General features: G+C 36.5%; 2 protein-coding genes across 3 annotated transcripts in view; one reads left to right on the top strand and one right to left on the bottom strand.

Moving 5' to 3' along the window:
* The window catches only part of LOC128691850 (uncharacterized), a 406268-nt gene that overhangs the window by 242763 nt on the left and 144642 nt on the right, over positions 1-18863 (top strand). The gene's annotated exons all lie outside the window — the stretch shown is intronic.
* Positions 16726-18863, bottom strand: part of LOC128685488 (apoptosis-resistant E3 ubiquitin protein ligase 1) — a 38073-nt gene continuing 35935 nt past the window's right edge. Inside the window, exon 11 of the mRNA XM_053772085.2 lies at positions 16726-17301. Within this exon, the coding sequence (XP_053628060.1) occupies positions 17199-17301 (103 nt within the window). The 3' untranslated portion in view covers positions 16726-17198. The remainder of the gene's footprint in view (positions 17302-18863) is intronic.

Genomic DNA, 18863 nt, shown 5'->3' with positions numbered 1-18863 from the left:
AGTGAAATACAAAATTTTACCCAAAGTTCAAATGAAGTTACAAAGGTTAACATTTTTTTTTTTAATGGGGTACCTTAATGCTAGTGAAGTGCTCATGATCTAAGGAGCTGGAGATACCCCTTCGTGTGGATCAAACCGGATTACCTCCCAGTTCCCAGGCATTTGAGCCCATATAGGTTTAATGTAATAAAATAGATATGCCCTCATTGACTGATAGGAGGCAAAGAGGAGTCTTATGATAATTATTATTTTTTATTATTATCACACCGGCCGATTCCCACCAAGGCAGGGTGGCCCGAAAAAGAAAAACTTTCACCATCATTCACTCCATCACTGTCTTGCCAGAAGGGTGCTTTACACTACAGTTTTTAAACTGCAACATTAACACCCCTCCTTCAGAGTGCAGGCACTGTACTTCCCATCTCCAGGACTCAAGTCCGGCCTGCCGGTTTCCCTGAATCCCTTCATAAATGTTACTTTGCTCACACTCCAACAGCACGTCAAGTATTAAAAACCATTTGTCTCCATTCACTCCTATCAAACACGCTCACGCATGCCTGCTGGAAGTCCAAGCCCCTCGCACACAAAACCTCCTTTACCCCCTCCCTCCAACCCTTCCTAGGCCGACCCCTACCCCGCCTTCCTTCCACTACAGACTGATACACTCTTGAAGTCATTCTGTTTCGCTCCATTCTCTCTACATGTCCGAACCACCTCAACAACCCTTCCTCAGCCCTCTGGACAACAGTTTTGGTAATCCCGCACCTCCTCCTAACTTCCAAACTACGAATTCTCTGCATTATATTCACACCACACATTGCCCTCAGACATGACATCTCCACTGCCTCCAGCCTGATAATTATGTTCACAATAAAAAAAAAAAAATAAGTTTTCCTTAATTTTCTTTCTTAACATGATGAACAAGAAGTGATGAAAGAACAGAGAACATGTAATGGAAAGTTATTCATCATTCACATATAATCACTTGTCTTTGCAGAGGCACTCAGATACAACAGTTTAGATGTCACTCCAAACTCCTCCTTTTGAAGTACAGGCATTGTACTACCCACCTCCAGGACTGAATTCCTTCACAAAATATTACCCTGCTCACACTCCAACAGGTTGTCAGGTCCCAAAAGCCATTCACTCCTATCTAACATGCATGTTGCATGTCCAAGCTCCTTACACACAAAACCCTCTTTTATTCCATCCTTTCCTAGGACAACCTCTTCTCCACTGCAAATTTATAAACCCTCCAAGTCATCCAATTTTTGCTCCATCCTCTGTGTCCAAACCTCCTCAGCCCTCAGGAGAATACCTACAGTAACCTCGGACCTCCTAATCGCCAAACTACAAATTATCTGCATAATATTCACACCATACATTGCCCAGAGACACATCATCTCTACTGCTTCCAGCCTCCTCCTTGTTGCAACATTCACACCTATATAAGAATGTTAGTACAACTATAATCTTACACATTCTCCTCTTTGCCTCCATGGATAATGTTTTCGTCTCTACAGATGCCTCACTGCTTCGATATGCATAAAAATTTTGAGGTGTATTTACCTCATTTGTAAACTACAATATTATACATTTTACAAAATTTTGTGATTCTTTGTTTTGGCAAAATGTTTAAATGCAAATGTGCAGTGAATTGTTTGGTTCATTGCAAGGAGACTCTTGTGGAGATAAACACTAGCTACACAGTCTGACTTTATTGAAAACCACAGAAAAATAAACAAAGAACTCACTAAAATTAATCCCTTTTACTGTTGTAACCCCCAAAATTAATAACTGGATGCTGTTTTGACCCATTATCAAGAATTTATTATAAATTGGGGCAGATCAAAATGTATGTTTTATCATTTGTTGGCTCGATAAAATTTACACTAACTAGTGCAGATAGTTACTTCACATTTTTGCCAGACTAGCTTCACAATACACAGTACTGACTGATTATTTGTTACTGGCCTACTGCATATTACTGTTAATTTTGGTTCCATTCTTTTGTCTAGTAGTCAGTTCAACTTTTCACAAACTCAAGATTTCATAGCTGTATACCACAGACTCTCAAGAGCTTCATTGCAGCTCAACATATGCCAGTCCAGTCTAGACTACACTCAAGAATGGGACTTGTCAACATTACATTTTGCCAACTTCTTCACAATGAATAGATGTGCTGTAGTAAATTAAGTTCTTTAGTGTAATATACATAGTCTAAATATTAAAACTATTATAAATGAGCTATCACTTGGTAATTTAACCTCAATCTCTATAAATCATTGTATACTGTTGATATTTTGCAGACTAAGCTAATGTGATAAAATAATTACACAGTGAGTAATAAATATTCCTGTGTATCATCTATTACATATTCTCTGAGGTTGATAATATCTAGCCTTCTAGAACCAGGAGGGATATAGGAAAGTACTGGTTTGGTAATAGAGTTGTGGATGAGTCTAACTATACACAGTGCATTAGTACACCGCACGTGTATTCACCGCTCTCACTAATCTTAGCAGTATTACAGCACATGACACCATAGTGAAGTCCCTTAACATCTTCTGGTACATCACACACATGTCTGTAATTTACTGTATTATTTCTAAATTCTCCATACTTTTAAAATAATCTTTGTATATGTTTATGCAATTAATATAGAATGTACTGCATAAAGCCATAATAGGCCAGACCATGTTAATCTCCACTACACCCCCTTACTGAACTGCACAAGTGTTTCACTAGTTAAAGAAGACTGCGGTATATGAGATATAAGAATGTCTTTTATTGTACAAGGTTATAGTTGGTATATAAAATAAGCAAACTATGTTAAAAATAATTATATCTGACTAAATCATGCTAGTTTTTTAAAATATTAAAACGCCCTTTGTGATGATCCTCGTTAACCAACTAATGTCTGTCTTATCCCACTTAATTTAAATTTTTACTAGTACAGTATAAACACTTATTTCATACATTATTATTGCTCTAAAAATATAATTCTATAGGGTTTTCAAAATACTGTCTAACTTTCTTATAATTTATATTTTGATAATTTTGTAAATTATATGTTGTTGTTTAGAACAAAGATTGGCTCACAAATTAATATTTTTTAAACTTAACTTTGATGATAAAGTACAAATGATGTCGTCATGCACGCTCACTTGGTTGCACTCTCTCTCACTATACAATACTATGATCTAACAAGCCCACATCAGCTAATTATTTTCATGGCAGTAGGCCTAAATATGTTAGAAAAAGACAGTCATATGAAGCATAACTACATGCACATCTCTTATTACCAGCAACAAAATAATGAATATACAATACATACTGAAAGCATATCAAATGATTATTACCTTATTTTGAATGAGTTTTTACACTAATTACTGCATAGTGAGATACCCAAAACATCTTAAGATTAGAAAATATTTAGTTTTTATTATTGGGGAATAAATTATTTACGTTTTTGAAGTGTTGTACTGTACCATAAGAGATGCAGAATATGCTAGTACAAACACATTCTGTGGTGCAATTCCACAACAACTAATTTTTTTTTTTTATTTTCTTACTCTCGCCTGTGTTGTATCACACATATATACTACAGTAATTGTGATTCATGATACATCTACTTTGGCTTACTAGTGTTCAAGTCTATTACACTTAATATTACATGGTTTCTTTTCTAAAAATTACATTCAAGAACACTATATTAAAATTATTGTCAAGAATATTTCAACAGTTACAAGTTGTTTATGGTGCTAGATTTTAAATAGACAAGTAAATGCCAGGAATGTAATAATAATGTGTTCTGTGTATACACAAAACAGTGTTGCCAGCTGTTAAAATTTAGACAAAACTTCGTAGGAATTTTGGCATGAAATTCAGTTATTAGCTTTACAGCCTATTGACTATAAAATTATTTAGACTGCATTTCTTCTCTAGATCACCGGTCAGTGATACTGTATTTCCTGAAACGGATTAAAAAAAACTTGGTGTATATACACACACCTCTTGGTATGAATATCCTTCAGGACTTTAAAAAAAAAAAACAGCATGTTTCTTGATTTATAAAAAGCCCTGGTGTTGCCATTAAATATTTTATAATCTTAGTCTAACTTGGCTAAATCACAATAATTCTTATTACAAAAATATAACCTATAATTCACTTTATACTGCAAGCACCCTTGTACAAGTTAAGAAAAATCTGATGCACGCGATGACGCAACTCTAAGTGTAATACTGGGAGCATAAATATCCCATGAAGAACGAGTTCATTGTACTGAGATATACTATACATTAGGTTTTAGCACTTCCTTGTGACTATAATAATAAACATTAGCTATCATAAACTTTTGAGGACTTGACAATAATATCTACCATAATACAGAGAAACTTAGATGCTTTGTAAGTCAAGAGTTTTTCCACTTAGTTATAAGTGTATCCACAAACATGTTGTCATACATTTTGCTGTCTCTCACGCTTCACATTCATTACTGGGTTTTTTGACAAAAAATTAAAATGAATCTTATCAGACATAAATTCACAATGAAAAATACCCAAAATTCATTCCACTGACATCTGATTCCCACTCTCAGGAAAGATATACAGTGGACCCCCGCTTAACGATCACCTCCAATTGCGACCAATTATGTAAGTGTATTTATGTAAGTGCATTTGTACGTGTATGTTTGGGGGTCTGAAATGGACTAATCTACTTCACAATATTCCTTATGGGAAAAAATTCGGTCAGTACTGGCACCTGAACATACTACTGGAATGAAAAAAGTTCTCTAACTGGGGGTCCACTGTAATTTCATCTCTCCTGTCCCATCAATAAATACTTTAAGCAATTGAAATTGCCCTTCTTAATATCTCAGTTAAGCAAGAAACATAACAATAACAGATTTAATAAATTCATGCAGAAAACTGGCAAATTACAAAAATTAGGCTGATAGGTAAGATCTCTCATTTTATGCTTTAGATGCTGTGCAGCTGTACTAAGTTTCAATCAGGATTAACCTTTAATTCTGCATAACTCAAGTTTTCAGTGTGCTTTGTGAACTGTACCAATCACATACAACCACTGTATATCACATTAACTGGAAACTTTTAGAGAGGGTGTGGTAGGTAAGTTTGGGGTGCCAGGTGTAAATGATAATGGGAGCCCTTTGATTGAACTTTGTATAGAAAGGGGTTTAGTTATAGGTAATACATATTTTAAGAAAAAGAGGATAAATAAGTATACACGATATGATGTAGGGCGAAATGACAGTAGTTTGTTGGATTATGTATTGGTAGATAAAAGACTGTTGAGTAGACTTCTAGTTGTAGCTACACTGAGAGTAAAAGGTAGATGGGATACAAGGAGAATTAAAAGAGGAGGCAGTTAGGGTAAGATATAAACAGCTATTGGAGGATAGACTAATGAGAGCATAGGCAATGGGGTCGAAGAGGTATGGGGTAGGTTAAAAAATGTAGTGTTAGAGTGTTCAGCTAAGGGAGAAAAAGTTAGCATATGAGAAGTTTTTACAAAGTAGAAGTGATGCAAGGAGGGAAGAGTATATGGAGAAAAAGAGAGAGGTTAAGAGAGTGGTGAAGCAATGTAAAAAGAGAGCAAATGAGAGAGTGGGTGAGATGTTATCAACAAATTTTGTTGAAAATAAGAAAAAGTTTTGGAGTGAGAGTTAGAAAGCCTAGGTGGATTTGTCAGTTAAAAATAGGAGAGGAGAGTTATTAAATGGAGAGTTAGAGGTATTGGGAAGATGGAAGGAATATTTTGAGGAATTGTTAAATGTTGATGAAGATGTGAAGCCGGGATTGATGGGATAAAGATAGAAATGTTGTGGGGATATTGTTTTGGAGTGGTTGGTGCAATTGTTTAATAAATGTATGGAAGAGGGTAAAGGGACATAAATCTGTTGAGTGTACCTGGTAAAGTGTATGGTAGAGTTATAATTGAAAGAATTAAGAGTAAGACGGAGAATAGGATAGCAGATGAACAAGGAGGCTTTAGGAAAGGTAGGGGGTGTGTGGACCAGGTGTTTAAGAGTATGTAGGAAAGAGGGAAATTTTTTCCCAGTAAAAGTAGGCCTTAGACAAGGATGTGTGATGTTTTTAAGAGAAGTAAATTTTTAAAGAATCACACACAAAGTGGGAGTTGCCCTGGACAAATGAACAACTTTGTGTTAAACTCTGATCATGTACATAAATAACCCACACATAGGAGAGAGAAGCTTACTACTGACATTTCGGTCCCACTTGGATCATATACTGTAAATGGTCAAAGTCAGACCGAAACATTGCTGTAAGCTTCTCTCTACTATGTATGGATTATGTGGGTTATTTGTGTATTGTTCCAGTCACGGTATTTTGGCTTTTTGTTCTTTTCTCTCAGCTTATGTTTAATGGAACATTAAAGATATTTAATTCTTAAACCATGAATGACCATTTTAAAATGTTCATTCGAGTATAACGAGACCAAAATAACAAATATCAGATGAAAACTTACCGATTTACAGTGCTAAAGTTAGTGGAAAAATCACCCCGATAAGAACACTTATGATTCCATCGGGTAATAATTTTTATTTATTTTTATGTGATTATGTATTTTTTTTTTTTGCAATGTTTAACACTATACATTTTTTAATAGTAATAGATGTTTTTCATGTTGTTTTAGTACTAAAAGAAGAGCACAGTACACAACATCCACAATTTCAATATCTTTAATATAATTTTTTCCATTAACTGTGTTGTTTTATTTATAATGATTGCTTTTGTGTTTCAGCACTCTGAACAGGGAATTATTATACAGGGTGTTTCAAAATGATGGACCTGATTTCGAATATATACAATCATTTCAAGGTGGGATATTCCTTGAAACATGGAGACAGGCCATACCACGGGCGGGGATAGAACCCGCAATCAGAGTCTCAAAACTCCAGACTGTCGCGTTAGCCACTAGACCAGCTAGCCACAATAAGATTCATCCAACTAGGTATATTTCTACACCATAGGAAGGTTAGCATAAGCACCACTGTGAGTCATGGAGACAGGCATAGTAACATATCACACAACTTACAGTAACATTATGTATCTTTATTGGTAGGGCAACTGGGTGTCAAAGCTGGCAGAGCAGCTGGTGTCACATATGGTGATGGCACCCTAACTGGTGATATTAGGGGTGCTGATGGTGCCACAATTACTCTTTGGGCATCAGGTGGAATCTTGTGTAATGTTGCCAGGGCAACTGTTGTTGTTTGGGGTGTTGCTGGTGCTACACTTTGTATTGGCAGGGCAGCTAGAAAGGTAACATGTAGTGTTGACAGGGCAGCTGGTGTTACATGTGTTGGCAGAGCAATTTGTCTCAGAAGTGTTGGTGATGCTTAATGTGGTGTTGGTAGGGCCGCTGGTGTCACATGTAGTGCTGGCAAAGGAGTTGGTGGTGCCACATGTGATGCTGGCAGGGAAGCTTGTGGTGTCTTAATGCTGGCAGGGTACCTGGTGGGTTTCAGGGGTGCTGGCAATACCACATGTGGTGTTGGCAGTGGTGTCACTGCTGTTGGTTTTGTCAGGGTTACTGAGGGTGTACCATGTGGTGTTTACATTGCATATTAGAATTAAATTGGTCACTGTCAAATGAATAGCTGGCTATTCAAGGCAATGCTACCCTTCGTTCCCTCCGCTGACCCAGCAGCTACCAATTTTTTCTCTGGCCTGAAGAAGTGCCCAACAACCCAAACAAATGACCGAGACCTAAAATTGACGTAATCAGCAAATTTGAAAGCAGGAAAAATCAGCCAAGTGGTGTATATCATACCATATTTTAGCATTGAATCATAACCCTTAAATGTGCAAACCACAACTTGTAAAGATTAACACCATATAAAATAATTTTATTCTGTAAATGTAGGCCCTGATACAAAGAATTACCTTGTGATATAAAAAAAATAATGGTGTTTATTGATTTTAAATTTACATATAATTAAGAAGCTTATTAACTCGCTAGTCATTTCCATCAAGACAGGGCAACCAAAAACATTTCCTCTTCATTGGTTATTAAGGTTAATTAAGTATAGGGTAAGGGACAATCAATCTCTTGCCTCTGTTAGTTTAGTTGTCTTCTGAGTCGTGAGAAGTTTACAATGGAATGACTAACCTCCTTTCCCATGAGGATATGTCAAAGTGAAAAAAAAAAAAGTACTTACAAGACTGTAAGAACATTATCATTTAAGTGTGTCACACCTTTTTAAAGATCAGTAAACTATTATGTGAATGATGCACTGGTGCACAATAATGGTTTAAGAAACAGTCAAATGTGATTTGTGACAACAGTGCAACAAAAACTGTTTACTGATTGTTTTTTATTAATCCTATAAACATAAATTATTTTATAAAAATCTACATTGTAAGTTTCTTTCAAGATGAAATATACAGTACAGCCGGACCCCACTTATACAGCAGGTTAGGTTCCAGGCTACTACCAGTTTAAAAGCTGTAGTGTAAAGCACCCTACTGGCAAGACAGTGATGGAGTGAATGATGGTGAAAGTTTTTCTTTTTCGGGCCACCCTGCCTTGGTGGGAATTGGCCAGTGTAATAATAAAAAAAAAATATATATAATTTAATTAAAGCGCCCCAGAGCGATAATATATATATACAGTACATTCACAAATTGCCTTAATATATTTGTAGTCTTTATGTAGAGTGAGAGGTGAGTTTTATTTGTAGAAAATCAGGTTTGGGAAGTATGGTAGGCAGCCCTCCCCACCCCACACATAATGTAAACAAACCAGGCGAACATGTCTGGTGTTCGTTCATACACGTTTGTATTATACCATAATACACACTTTACAATGTGTGCAAACTGTCTCCACATTGATACAGTACAATAAATAAAGACCAACATGTAATTTTTAGAAGGAATGATGCTCTGACAAATTATTGTTATTATTATAATCATTATAGGTAGTAGGTTGGTAGACAGCAACCGCCCAGGGAGGTACTACCGTCCTGCCAAGTGAGTGTAAAACGAAAGCCTGTAATTGTTTTACATGATGGTAGGATTGCTGGTGTCCTTTTTTCTGTCTCATGAACATGCAAGATTTCAGGTACGTCTTGCTACTTCTACTTACACTTAGGTCACACTACACATACATGTACAAGCACATATATACACACCCCTCTGGGTTTTCTTCTATTTTCTTTCTAGTTCTTATTCTTGTTTATTTCCTCTTATCTCCATGGGGAAGTGGAACAGAATTCTTCCTCCGTAAGCCATGCGTGTTGTAAGAGGCAACTAAAATGCCGGGAGCAAGGGGCTAGTAACCTCTTCTCCTGTATATATTACTAAATGTAAAAGGAGAAACTTTCGTTTTTCCTTTTGGGCCACCCCGCCTCGGTGGGATACGGCCGGTGTGTTGAAAGAAAGAAAGAAGATTATAATCATAATAAAACAGAAATGCTAAACCCACAAGGGTTGTTAATAGCTATAGATATAGTGAAGGCATACGAAAGGAATAAATTTCTAGTTAAGTTACTGGTGTTTGACTAGAGAAAACGTAATTCTTCGACTCTCCTACAAAAGGCTGGGTAAATAAATCTCATATTTGTCAATTTTTATACTATGGGTGTATGTATCATGTTCATGTTACATAAAATAAATATGCTATTATATAATTTTGAAAATAAATATCATAGATGGATTAATGGAAATGTCTAAATTAACATAATATACAATATTTAATGTGCCCAAGACATCAGAGTAGAGAGAGACTTAGTGATTTTAATGTGTACCTGCATGCCAGCACTGTGTAAGTATATCTAGGTACAGGTACACATAAGTATAATTATCAGAGTACATATAAAATATGCGAGAATGTAAACGAACCGGGTAGGGCGCACCGTATTTGAAAGACCGCTCGCTGTATAGCAAATTTTGGTCATAATTTGAAATCACCATATTAGCAGAACGCCATAAAGCGGGGCCCTACTGTACTTGTTTCAAGTGAAAATTCCCTCTTATACTTTATATTATCAATGTTTCTAATATAATGGATACTTTAATTTAAAAAAAAATACATAAAAAATTGACTAGACAATGATATATTTATATAATGAAATATTAATGTGAGCAGAAGACAATTATAAGAGACAAAAATTATTTGATGAAAATTAAAAACTAATTATAAATGGTAAAATTAAGCACATAAAATAAGATGGAAGTGCATTACACTATGAAAATATTCCAATATTTTTCTTATCAAATTACTATAATGCCCTTTTGTATATAATACTGGAATAACTCACAAATGAAATGCTTTAGGCAAGGAAGACTCCATGTATGGTATAAAAAAAATGTTACAGATATAAATGAACATTAGAATAATGCATTCCCTGTTATAATGTTAAGATAATTTCGACAAGATAGCACTTATTTATTACTGGTATACATTGTTCCATTACAAATTTTCCTTGTATAGATCAAGACTAAATATATTAATTGCTACAAGTGCATAGTTCACTCAACTGCAGTTCATAGGTGACCATTTATTGAATATTAATTTAACTTAGGGGTGTTTAACTATTGGTACCGTAGTGGTTAGGTTGTGGACTTTCACAGTTTTTACAGTTATGAAATATAATGATTAGAAAAAGTCCTTCATATATTTTTATACTGTACAAATTTTGTTTCAGTAATAAAACTGGGAAATTTGGGAGTGGATATATCAGCAGATGGCTTTATGCAAGATGAGGGAAAAAATAGGTGTGCTGAAAAGTATGGTGGTACCAACATTTTTATATGGGTGCAAGGCAGAGGTTGTCAATGCTGTGGTGGAAAAAAAAAGTCTGAGTCAATGGTGATGTCATGTTTGAAAGCAATGTGGTGAGAAGATCATGCAGAGAATTCAAAGTAGAAGTTAAAAGGCAATGTGGAGTGACCAAGGGAATAATTCAGAGTTGAGGAGGAGGTTGTTAAGGTAGTCTGGGCATCTAGAGAGGATGTATAATTAAATTTTAGAGACTCAACCATGCAACTGGTCTGTTTGAGCATGTTAAGAGTGAATGGAGACAAGTAGTACGTATTTAGTGAACATGCTATTGGAGTGAGTAAGGTAAATTTCATGAAGGAATTCAGGGAAACCAGTAGGCCAGACTCGATTCCTGGAGGTAGGAAGGGCACTGTCTGCATTCTGAAGGAAGGATGGAGATGCTGCAACCAGAGGGGCACACTGTGATGTCAGCACACTTCTAGAAAGATGGCAATTGAGTGAATATTGGTGACTGTGTTTTCTTTGGGCCCCTTTGCCTTGACAGAAAATTGCTGTTTTGTTAAATTACTGTACTGGTGTGTATGCTCAGTACACTGTTGCAGCAATTCCTGACAAACAATGAAGGAAACCAGTAAAAGATCTAGGAATAGTGATGTCAGGCAACCTAATATTAGAGAACAAAGCATATGTAGACAATACCAGGAAAACAGTAGGGTGAGTTAAGGGAGCCTTAAAATATAAAATGTAGGGTGACAAATAATGCATAAGAGAGAAGGCTTTAGATGACATTTCAGCCTTTATAAACCATTATTAGATCACAATTTACTCAAAACATACTGAAATAGTCTCTAAAGTTTTCTTTTCAAAGTGTGAGTTATTTGTGGATTGTTCTAGTCAGTCTTGTCGTTTTTATTGTTCAAATAATGCTGGTACCTTTCTGCACTCACGCTACTCAAAACAAATGAGAAATTAGCTAGAGATATATATAGAGAGAATTTCTAAGTGAGCAGAATCAGTAAAGCATTTAATCTACTGGGACTGCCTTGAAGCATTTGTACTGTACCTACCTATCAGTAATCTGGAACAGAAACAAGAGATAGAGTATTGAGAAAACACAAATGATGGTCTCTAGGCACCATGACAGTAATGCCGGTGCAGTAGCAAGGATGAATGGGAGGGTGATGGCACATGGGGAAGAAGTTGATATCCTTAGGGTGAAATTCGACTCCAAACTGACCATGAAGAAACACGTTGTAAATCTTGCAAACAATGCAGCAAGGAAGCTTACAGCACTTCGCCGTATCTTGCATCTGCTTGACAGTAGGGGTTGCAAGATTCTGTACGAGGCACAAGTAGGCTCACACATTGAGTATGCTCCATTTTCTTGATTTGCCTGCCCCCCCCCCCCTCTCATCTGCGATTGCTTGACAGAGTAGAGAACAGAGCAAGACGTCTCCTCTCTTGCCTAGACCAATCCTGGATAGATCTGTCATCTCAGCAGAACTTTCAACACAGGAGGAATGCGGGTGGCCTTACTGTTATGTACAAGGCCAATATTGTCAAAGTACCACACTTGGATCCACTTCAAGGACAGCGTGAAGCAAGTTTCTATACCACAAGACAGGCAGAAAGCTGGCTGTACCCTTCTCCAGAACATCACTTCATCTAAGATCATTTATCCCAAGGATGACTCGAGTCTGGAACACATTTGTACAGCATTACGATGCCAACGAGATAAAGTCAGTTGATCAAATGAAAATGCTGGCCCACAGATGGCTCCAACTTCATCCTGTTCCCTACTTATATGTCTCATAACAATAAAAATGCTTTCAAATGAGCTGATGTAAGTAACAGCTCTTAGCTTGCCAATAAAGTTAGGAATCCTTAACCTGTCAATAAAGCTAGGGATCCTTAACCTGTAAATAGCTTGTCAATAAAGCTAGGGATCCTTAACCTAACCTTGTCAAACCCTGTGTAATAATAAAAAAAAAAAAAAGATATGGAAGAATGTGAGGAATTATTCAAATGAAAATAGGGATAACAAAAGTACAATTGTAAAATAGAGTAATGTCAACATCTAAGATTCAAGACTTCAATCTACTACAGTACACCAGCAAATGTGAATATCACCAGAACAAAGAAAAAAGGCTTTAGCAGGGAACTAGACAAGTTTCTGTAGGAGTAAAGGTAAATACAGTAAGATGAGCCAAAGTAAGAGGAGGAGAAAGTGTCACCTACTTATTCTCCCTCCCATGGTCAATCATTTCCTCCTCCTTGTCCAGTACAAGACAAAGATAACTGTGCTAACAGAACATTAACCCTTCAACTGTCCAAACATAGATCTATGTTCACATGTGTAGTGCTCCAAAAGTAGATCAATGTTTTTTATATATTTTCAATAAAAAAAAAACAGATCAAAGTTTTTTTACACACTTTCAAATGTAAAAAAAAAAAAAAATCTACGTTTTTTTACATACTTTCAAATGTTGAAAAAACGTAGATCTACGTTTGGACAGTTTAAGGGTTAATAAACCTGCAGTTCTTTACCAATCTCTATCATGTGCTGTGTGTACACAGGGTCTGTCTAGCATGAACCAGCAAGCTTGCTGTAATGGTTGGGTATAAGCAGGACCTGAGTTGCATGGGCAAGTAGGCCTAATGCACTGTTCTAATCTTATTTCTGTTGAACTGCCTTCAAACATACATGAGGGGGATTACCAATAGACCCCTGGCTGTCTTCAAGAGGGAGCTAGACAGATACCTAAAGTCAGTACCTGACCAGCCAAGCTGTGGTTCGTACGTCAGTTTGTGTGCAGCCAGCAGTAACAGCCTGGTTGATCAGACCCTGATCCACCGCAAGGCCTAGTCATAGACCGGGCTGCAGGGGCATCGACCCCCAAAACACCCTCCAGGTATACTCCAGGACTATTTCTGTTTTTTGTCACAAATATTGTGACATTTCTAATGCCATTTTTATTTGTTTTAAGTGCTTTTTCCAAGCTTCGGCTAGAATATGTTTCACATAAGAACTCATCAACCTCTTTTTAATATCTCCCAAAAGCTAAAATAAACTTGTATACAAGATACATGAAGAATCAAGGATTTTTGACAAAAACTCAGAAATCAGCCTATACCCACCATCAGGTTATACTAGCATATATAAAGTCTTTGTGGCATTTATGGATTTGGAAAAAGCATATGACAGGGTGGATAGGGGGGCAATGTGGCAGATGTTGCAGGTGTATGGTGTAGGAGGTAGGTTACTGAAAGCAGTGAAGAGTTTTTACGAGGACAGTGAGGCTCAAGTTAGAGTATGTAGGAAAGAGGAAAATTATTTCCCAGTAAAAGTAGGCCTTAGACAAGGATGTGTGATGTCACCGTGGTTGTTTAATATATTTATGGATGGGGTTGTAAGAGAAGTAAATGCGAGGGTCTTGGCAAGAGGCGTGGAGTTAAAAGATAAAGAATCACACAAAGTGGGAGTTGTCACAGTTGCTCTTTGCTGATGACACTGTGCTCTTGGGAGATTCTGAAGAGAAGTTGCAGAGTTGGTGGATGAATTTGGTAGGGTATGCAAAAGAAGAAAATTAATAGTGAATACAGGAAAGAGAAAGGTTATGAGGATAACAAAAAGATTGGGTGATGAAAGAATGGATATCAGATTGGAGGGAGAGAGTATGGAGGAGGTGAATGTATTCAGATATTTGGGAGTGGACGTGTCAGCGGATGGGTCTATGAAGGACGAGGTGAATCATAGAATTGATGAGGGGAAAAGGGTGAGTGGTGCACTTAGGAGTCTGTGGAGACAAAGAACTTTGTCCTTGGAGGGGAATGTATGAGAGTATAGTTTTACCAACGCTCTTATATGGGTGTGAAACATGGGTGATGAATGTTACAGCGAGGAGAAGGCTGGAGGCAGTGGAGATGTCATGTCTGAGGGCAATGTGTGGTGTGAATATAATGCAGAGAATTCATAGTTTGGAAGTTAGGAGGAGGTGCGGGATTACCAAAACTGTTGTCCAGAGGGCTGAGGAAGGGTTGTTGAGGTGGTTCGGACATGTAGAGAGAATGGAGCGAAACAGAATGACTTCAAGAGTGTATCAGTCTGTAGTGGAAAGAAGGTGGGGTAGGGGTCGGCCTAGGAAAGGTTGGAGGGAGGGGGTAAAGGAGGTTTTGTGTGCGAGGGGCTTGGACTTCTAGCAGGCATGCGTGAGAGTGTTTGATAGGAGTGAATGGAGACAAATAGTTTTTAATACTTGACGTGCTGTTGGAGTGTGAGCAAAGTAACATTTATGAAGGGGTTCAGGGAAACCGGCAGGCCGGACTTGAGTCCTAGAGATGGGAAGTACAGTGCCTACACTCTGAAGGAGGGGTGTTAATGTTGCAGTTTAAAAACTGTAGTGTAAAGCACCCTTCTGGCAAGACAATGATGGAGTGAATGATGGTGAAAGTTTTTCTTTTTCGGGCCACCCTGCCTTGGTGGGAATCGGCCAGTGTGATAATAATAAAAATAAAATATAAAGTTCTGGATGTTAAAAATGTGTAGAAAAGCTAAAGAAATCTTTTTGTGTTCATTTTAAGACTAAACTGCTGGACATACGGAAAACGTCCATCTCGCTGGTAAGTTTCATTGGAGAATTACTGGAAAAAGCCATGAAAGAAAAAATGGATATAACAACTGGAGCAAAAACTTATAAAACAATTCAGTTTCCAATCAACATAGTTCTGTTCTACAAGAAAATGTGAACAGTTATAAGAGGAAAAAGTTACGAGTGGGGTGCCACAAGAGTCAGTGCTTGTCACAATGTTTGTAAGTTATATCAGTGTTCTGCCAGAATAAACAATAATAAGAATATATTTGGAATGTGAATGAGATTCAAACTTTATTAAAATTATGTCAGGTGAGGGTTAAAGTATTTATTTTTTTTATCTAATAGTGAAATTCAAGAAACGCTCATGAATGTCTTTTGCCTCTGCTTATGGGAGCTGTATGACCCTTACAGGTTTAGCACCTGGTTATAATTATAATAATCTGCTTAAGATGTGCTTGGTATGAAGTAGTGATAATACTGTACTTGATGTTCAACATATTCTGCTTACACTATTATTATTATATCCTTCAAGGGAAGAGGCTTGATGCCAGTAAAGGGCTCTTGATCCAGAGAATTGGAGCTTCCCTTTCTTGGATCAAATCTGACTATCCCCCATTCCCCAAGTGCTGTATGATTTTATGGGTTTAGTGCTTCCCAATGAATTCAACATTATATACCTAGGGAAATGCTCAACTTGTAATGGCTATGCTGTACCTGGAGAATGGAAAACCCTCAGGCTTGATCCAAGAAAGGGGAAAGTAGCTCCACTTCCTTAGATGAAGAGCCTTTCTCTGGCATCTCCCTTGGAGATTATGCTAACAGTATTTTTGTTAGTGTATTATAGTTACTTTGAATATATAGTCTTAGTGTGATCAGTGATAACTCTGGAGATTCATATTTGTACTTTTTAAAATGCCAATCTTTATAACCAATTGCATATTTTACCATGAAATAGGTAAACAGATTTTGCAGCCCAGTAGTGTATATAACTCAAAGATATTTAAATAGCAACTGGTATAATGATTTATATACTTGATTTCATTCCCAGAGAAAGAATGGACTTCATAACTTTTAGCGTACATTGTAATATGTTTGATATGCAGAAAAGACTAATAAATGACACTATAATCACTTTTTCTTGAATTTTGAAAAAATACTTCCAGATGTATCCAAACAGCTACAATTGTTGCTGGGGTTGTTATTTTAAAGCCTATCCCGAAAATAGGTATTAAAGTCAACTCAGTATATATACATACACTCAGTGTGCATACAATTCTGTTAATAAAGATAAAATAAGAGTAATAACTGATCACCTCTGGGTAAAGCTAGTCTTTGAAGGTAAAAAATGTAAATTATGAATATAATTTCAGTCAAGATATTTAATATATCCCTACTAACAGATGCATGTCACTCCTTACATATAATCCACATCAATGGCATGAAATTAAATTAAGAGATTCAAATTAATTTTCCTTTTCAATAAGTTTCAACTTGTACATTTGAGTCATTACAAAATTAAGCATATTATCCACGAATAAAGCACTTGTTTCACATAAGTTTGATTGACTTTCGTGTATAAATTATATTCAATAATTAGGAAGTAAAATATGGCAAAAAGGCAGAGAGGAACTCCAAGACATTTCACCTGTGGGAAAATATCACGAAGTTCTTCTCTGCCACTGTCGTCTTTTTCACCCCTTGTCTCCAACATTATCATAAATTCTTGATTAAAAAGCTCATCCTTTTGTCATAATTTTCCCTACAGATCAGTACAACACATGTCAGTATTGGTATTTAGAATTTTTTTTTTTTCAGATTTTTACATACACGAGTTATACCATTCCAAAGCCTTCAGAACCTTCTTTAATAGCGAGAAGCAATGCCTTCTCGAACTGCTCGTAGCTGTCGTAGTCTGGTAGACAGAGTTGATTAAAGCTGCGGAAGAAATTCAGTGTTATTAGTAATAATTTAATTGTAAAGCAATTTCTCCATCAAGTGTTATATACATGTTATATGGAATTTAATTATGAATATTGCAATTAGAAATACAGTGCCATCTGCCTCCCTCGCAAAAACTGTTGTTACATGAATAAAACAAGGTAAATTAAAAAAAAAAAGGCACAATACACAAATAACCTGCACAAAGGAGATAGAGAAGCTTAAAATGTTTTGGTCCAACTTCAGCCATTTACAAGTCACACCGGGTAAATTGCCTGTTTGGTTGTGTGGTAACCTTTCATGGTTTAGCACTTTAATTATAACTGGGTGTGTGGTGGGATGAGGTTAAGCAGGGAGAAAGGAAAAAACCACCAAATTCCTTGACTACTCGCAAACAGTGTCCAGAATATCTTGCTGCCAATTATATCAAGACTGGGAACCAAAGCAATCATAGTACTAGGGGGAGAGAGCTTAACTTTGCAGTACCCACAGTCAGTGGCCAGGCTTCAAACACCTTTTATTGTACAGCAATAAAGGAATGAAACAGACTGCCTGCATATGTCAAAGCCAGCAATAGCATAAGCCAGTTCAAGAAATGCTATCAAAAAGTTCCTGAACTATTGAAAAAAAAACATCTTCAACCAAATATGCATAAAAATGTACCAACAGTCATTACATTTGGTGAATTTTTTTTTTTCATGAATCCTATTTGTAAACATGCAAAATTGTTGTGAACGAGTATCACCATTCTGCAAAAGGTTGATTTTTGCTGATGGCGGCCACCTACAAAAGACTAGGTTAATGAACAAGAGTGTAGTGGTATGAAGGGTATAAGTCTGAGAGCACAGGAAATGGCTCAGACAGATTGGTCATTTAGGAAGGATGAACCAAGACTGACTGACAAAGGTGTATAAATCTGAGGTGAATAAAAGGTGGAATACAGGGCCCAGTGTGGAAGGAGGGGGTGGGGGGGAGGGTTTAAGATTATTAAAAAAAAACAAAAAAAATTTATAGAATGATAGCATTTTTCTGAATCAAATAAGACTAAAGTGAGTGGAACTGATGAACAAAATTATTTTTTCATCATAAAATCGTCACTCATTGGCAACAGCGTCATAAATGAGCCTGCGGTATGTATTTTACAATTTACTGACACCAAGATGTCTATTTTTTTAATTGCTTAACACTATGTACACTAATTTCTTATGATATTAGAGGTGTTTAAAGATCTTTTAGCACTTCAAATGTGGGAAAAAGCTTAGTTCGACAATGCTCCACTTGAAATATATGGTATAATTGTTTTTTTATTCTATATTTTTACTATTCTGGTCTTCTAATACTATGTACAAGGAATACTTATAATATTACAATTGTTTCAGAGTGTAATACTCTTCAAAACTTGGAGATAAGTCACACTGTTTGATTTTACTGAGTCATCCTGGGTTAAATATACTTAATGTGCTTTGTGGCCAAATTCCACTGTTAGTATCATGAAACTGTAATAAATTTGGAATGAATAAGTCATACCCACATAAAAGAGCTGGCACCATTATAATCCG

The sequence above is a fragment of the Cherax quadricarinatus genome, chromosome 75 (genome assembly GCF_038502225.1).
Source record: "Cherax quadricarinatus isolate ZL_2023a chromosome 75, ASM3850222v1, whole genome shotgun sequence".
NCBI lineage: Eukaryota > Metazoa > Arthropoda > Malacostraca > Decapoda > Parastacidae > Cherax > Cherax quadricarinatus.
The sequence above is the reverse complement of the archived record's forward strand: the minus strand, read 5'-3'. Positions and strand labels throughout refer to the sequence as shown.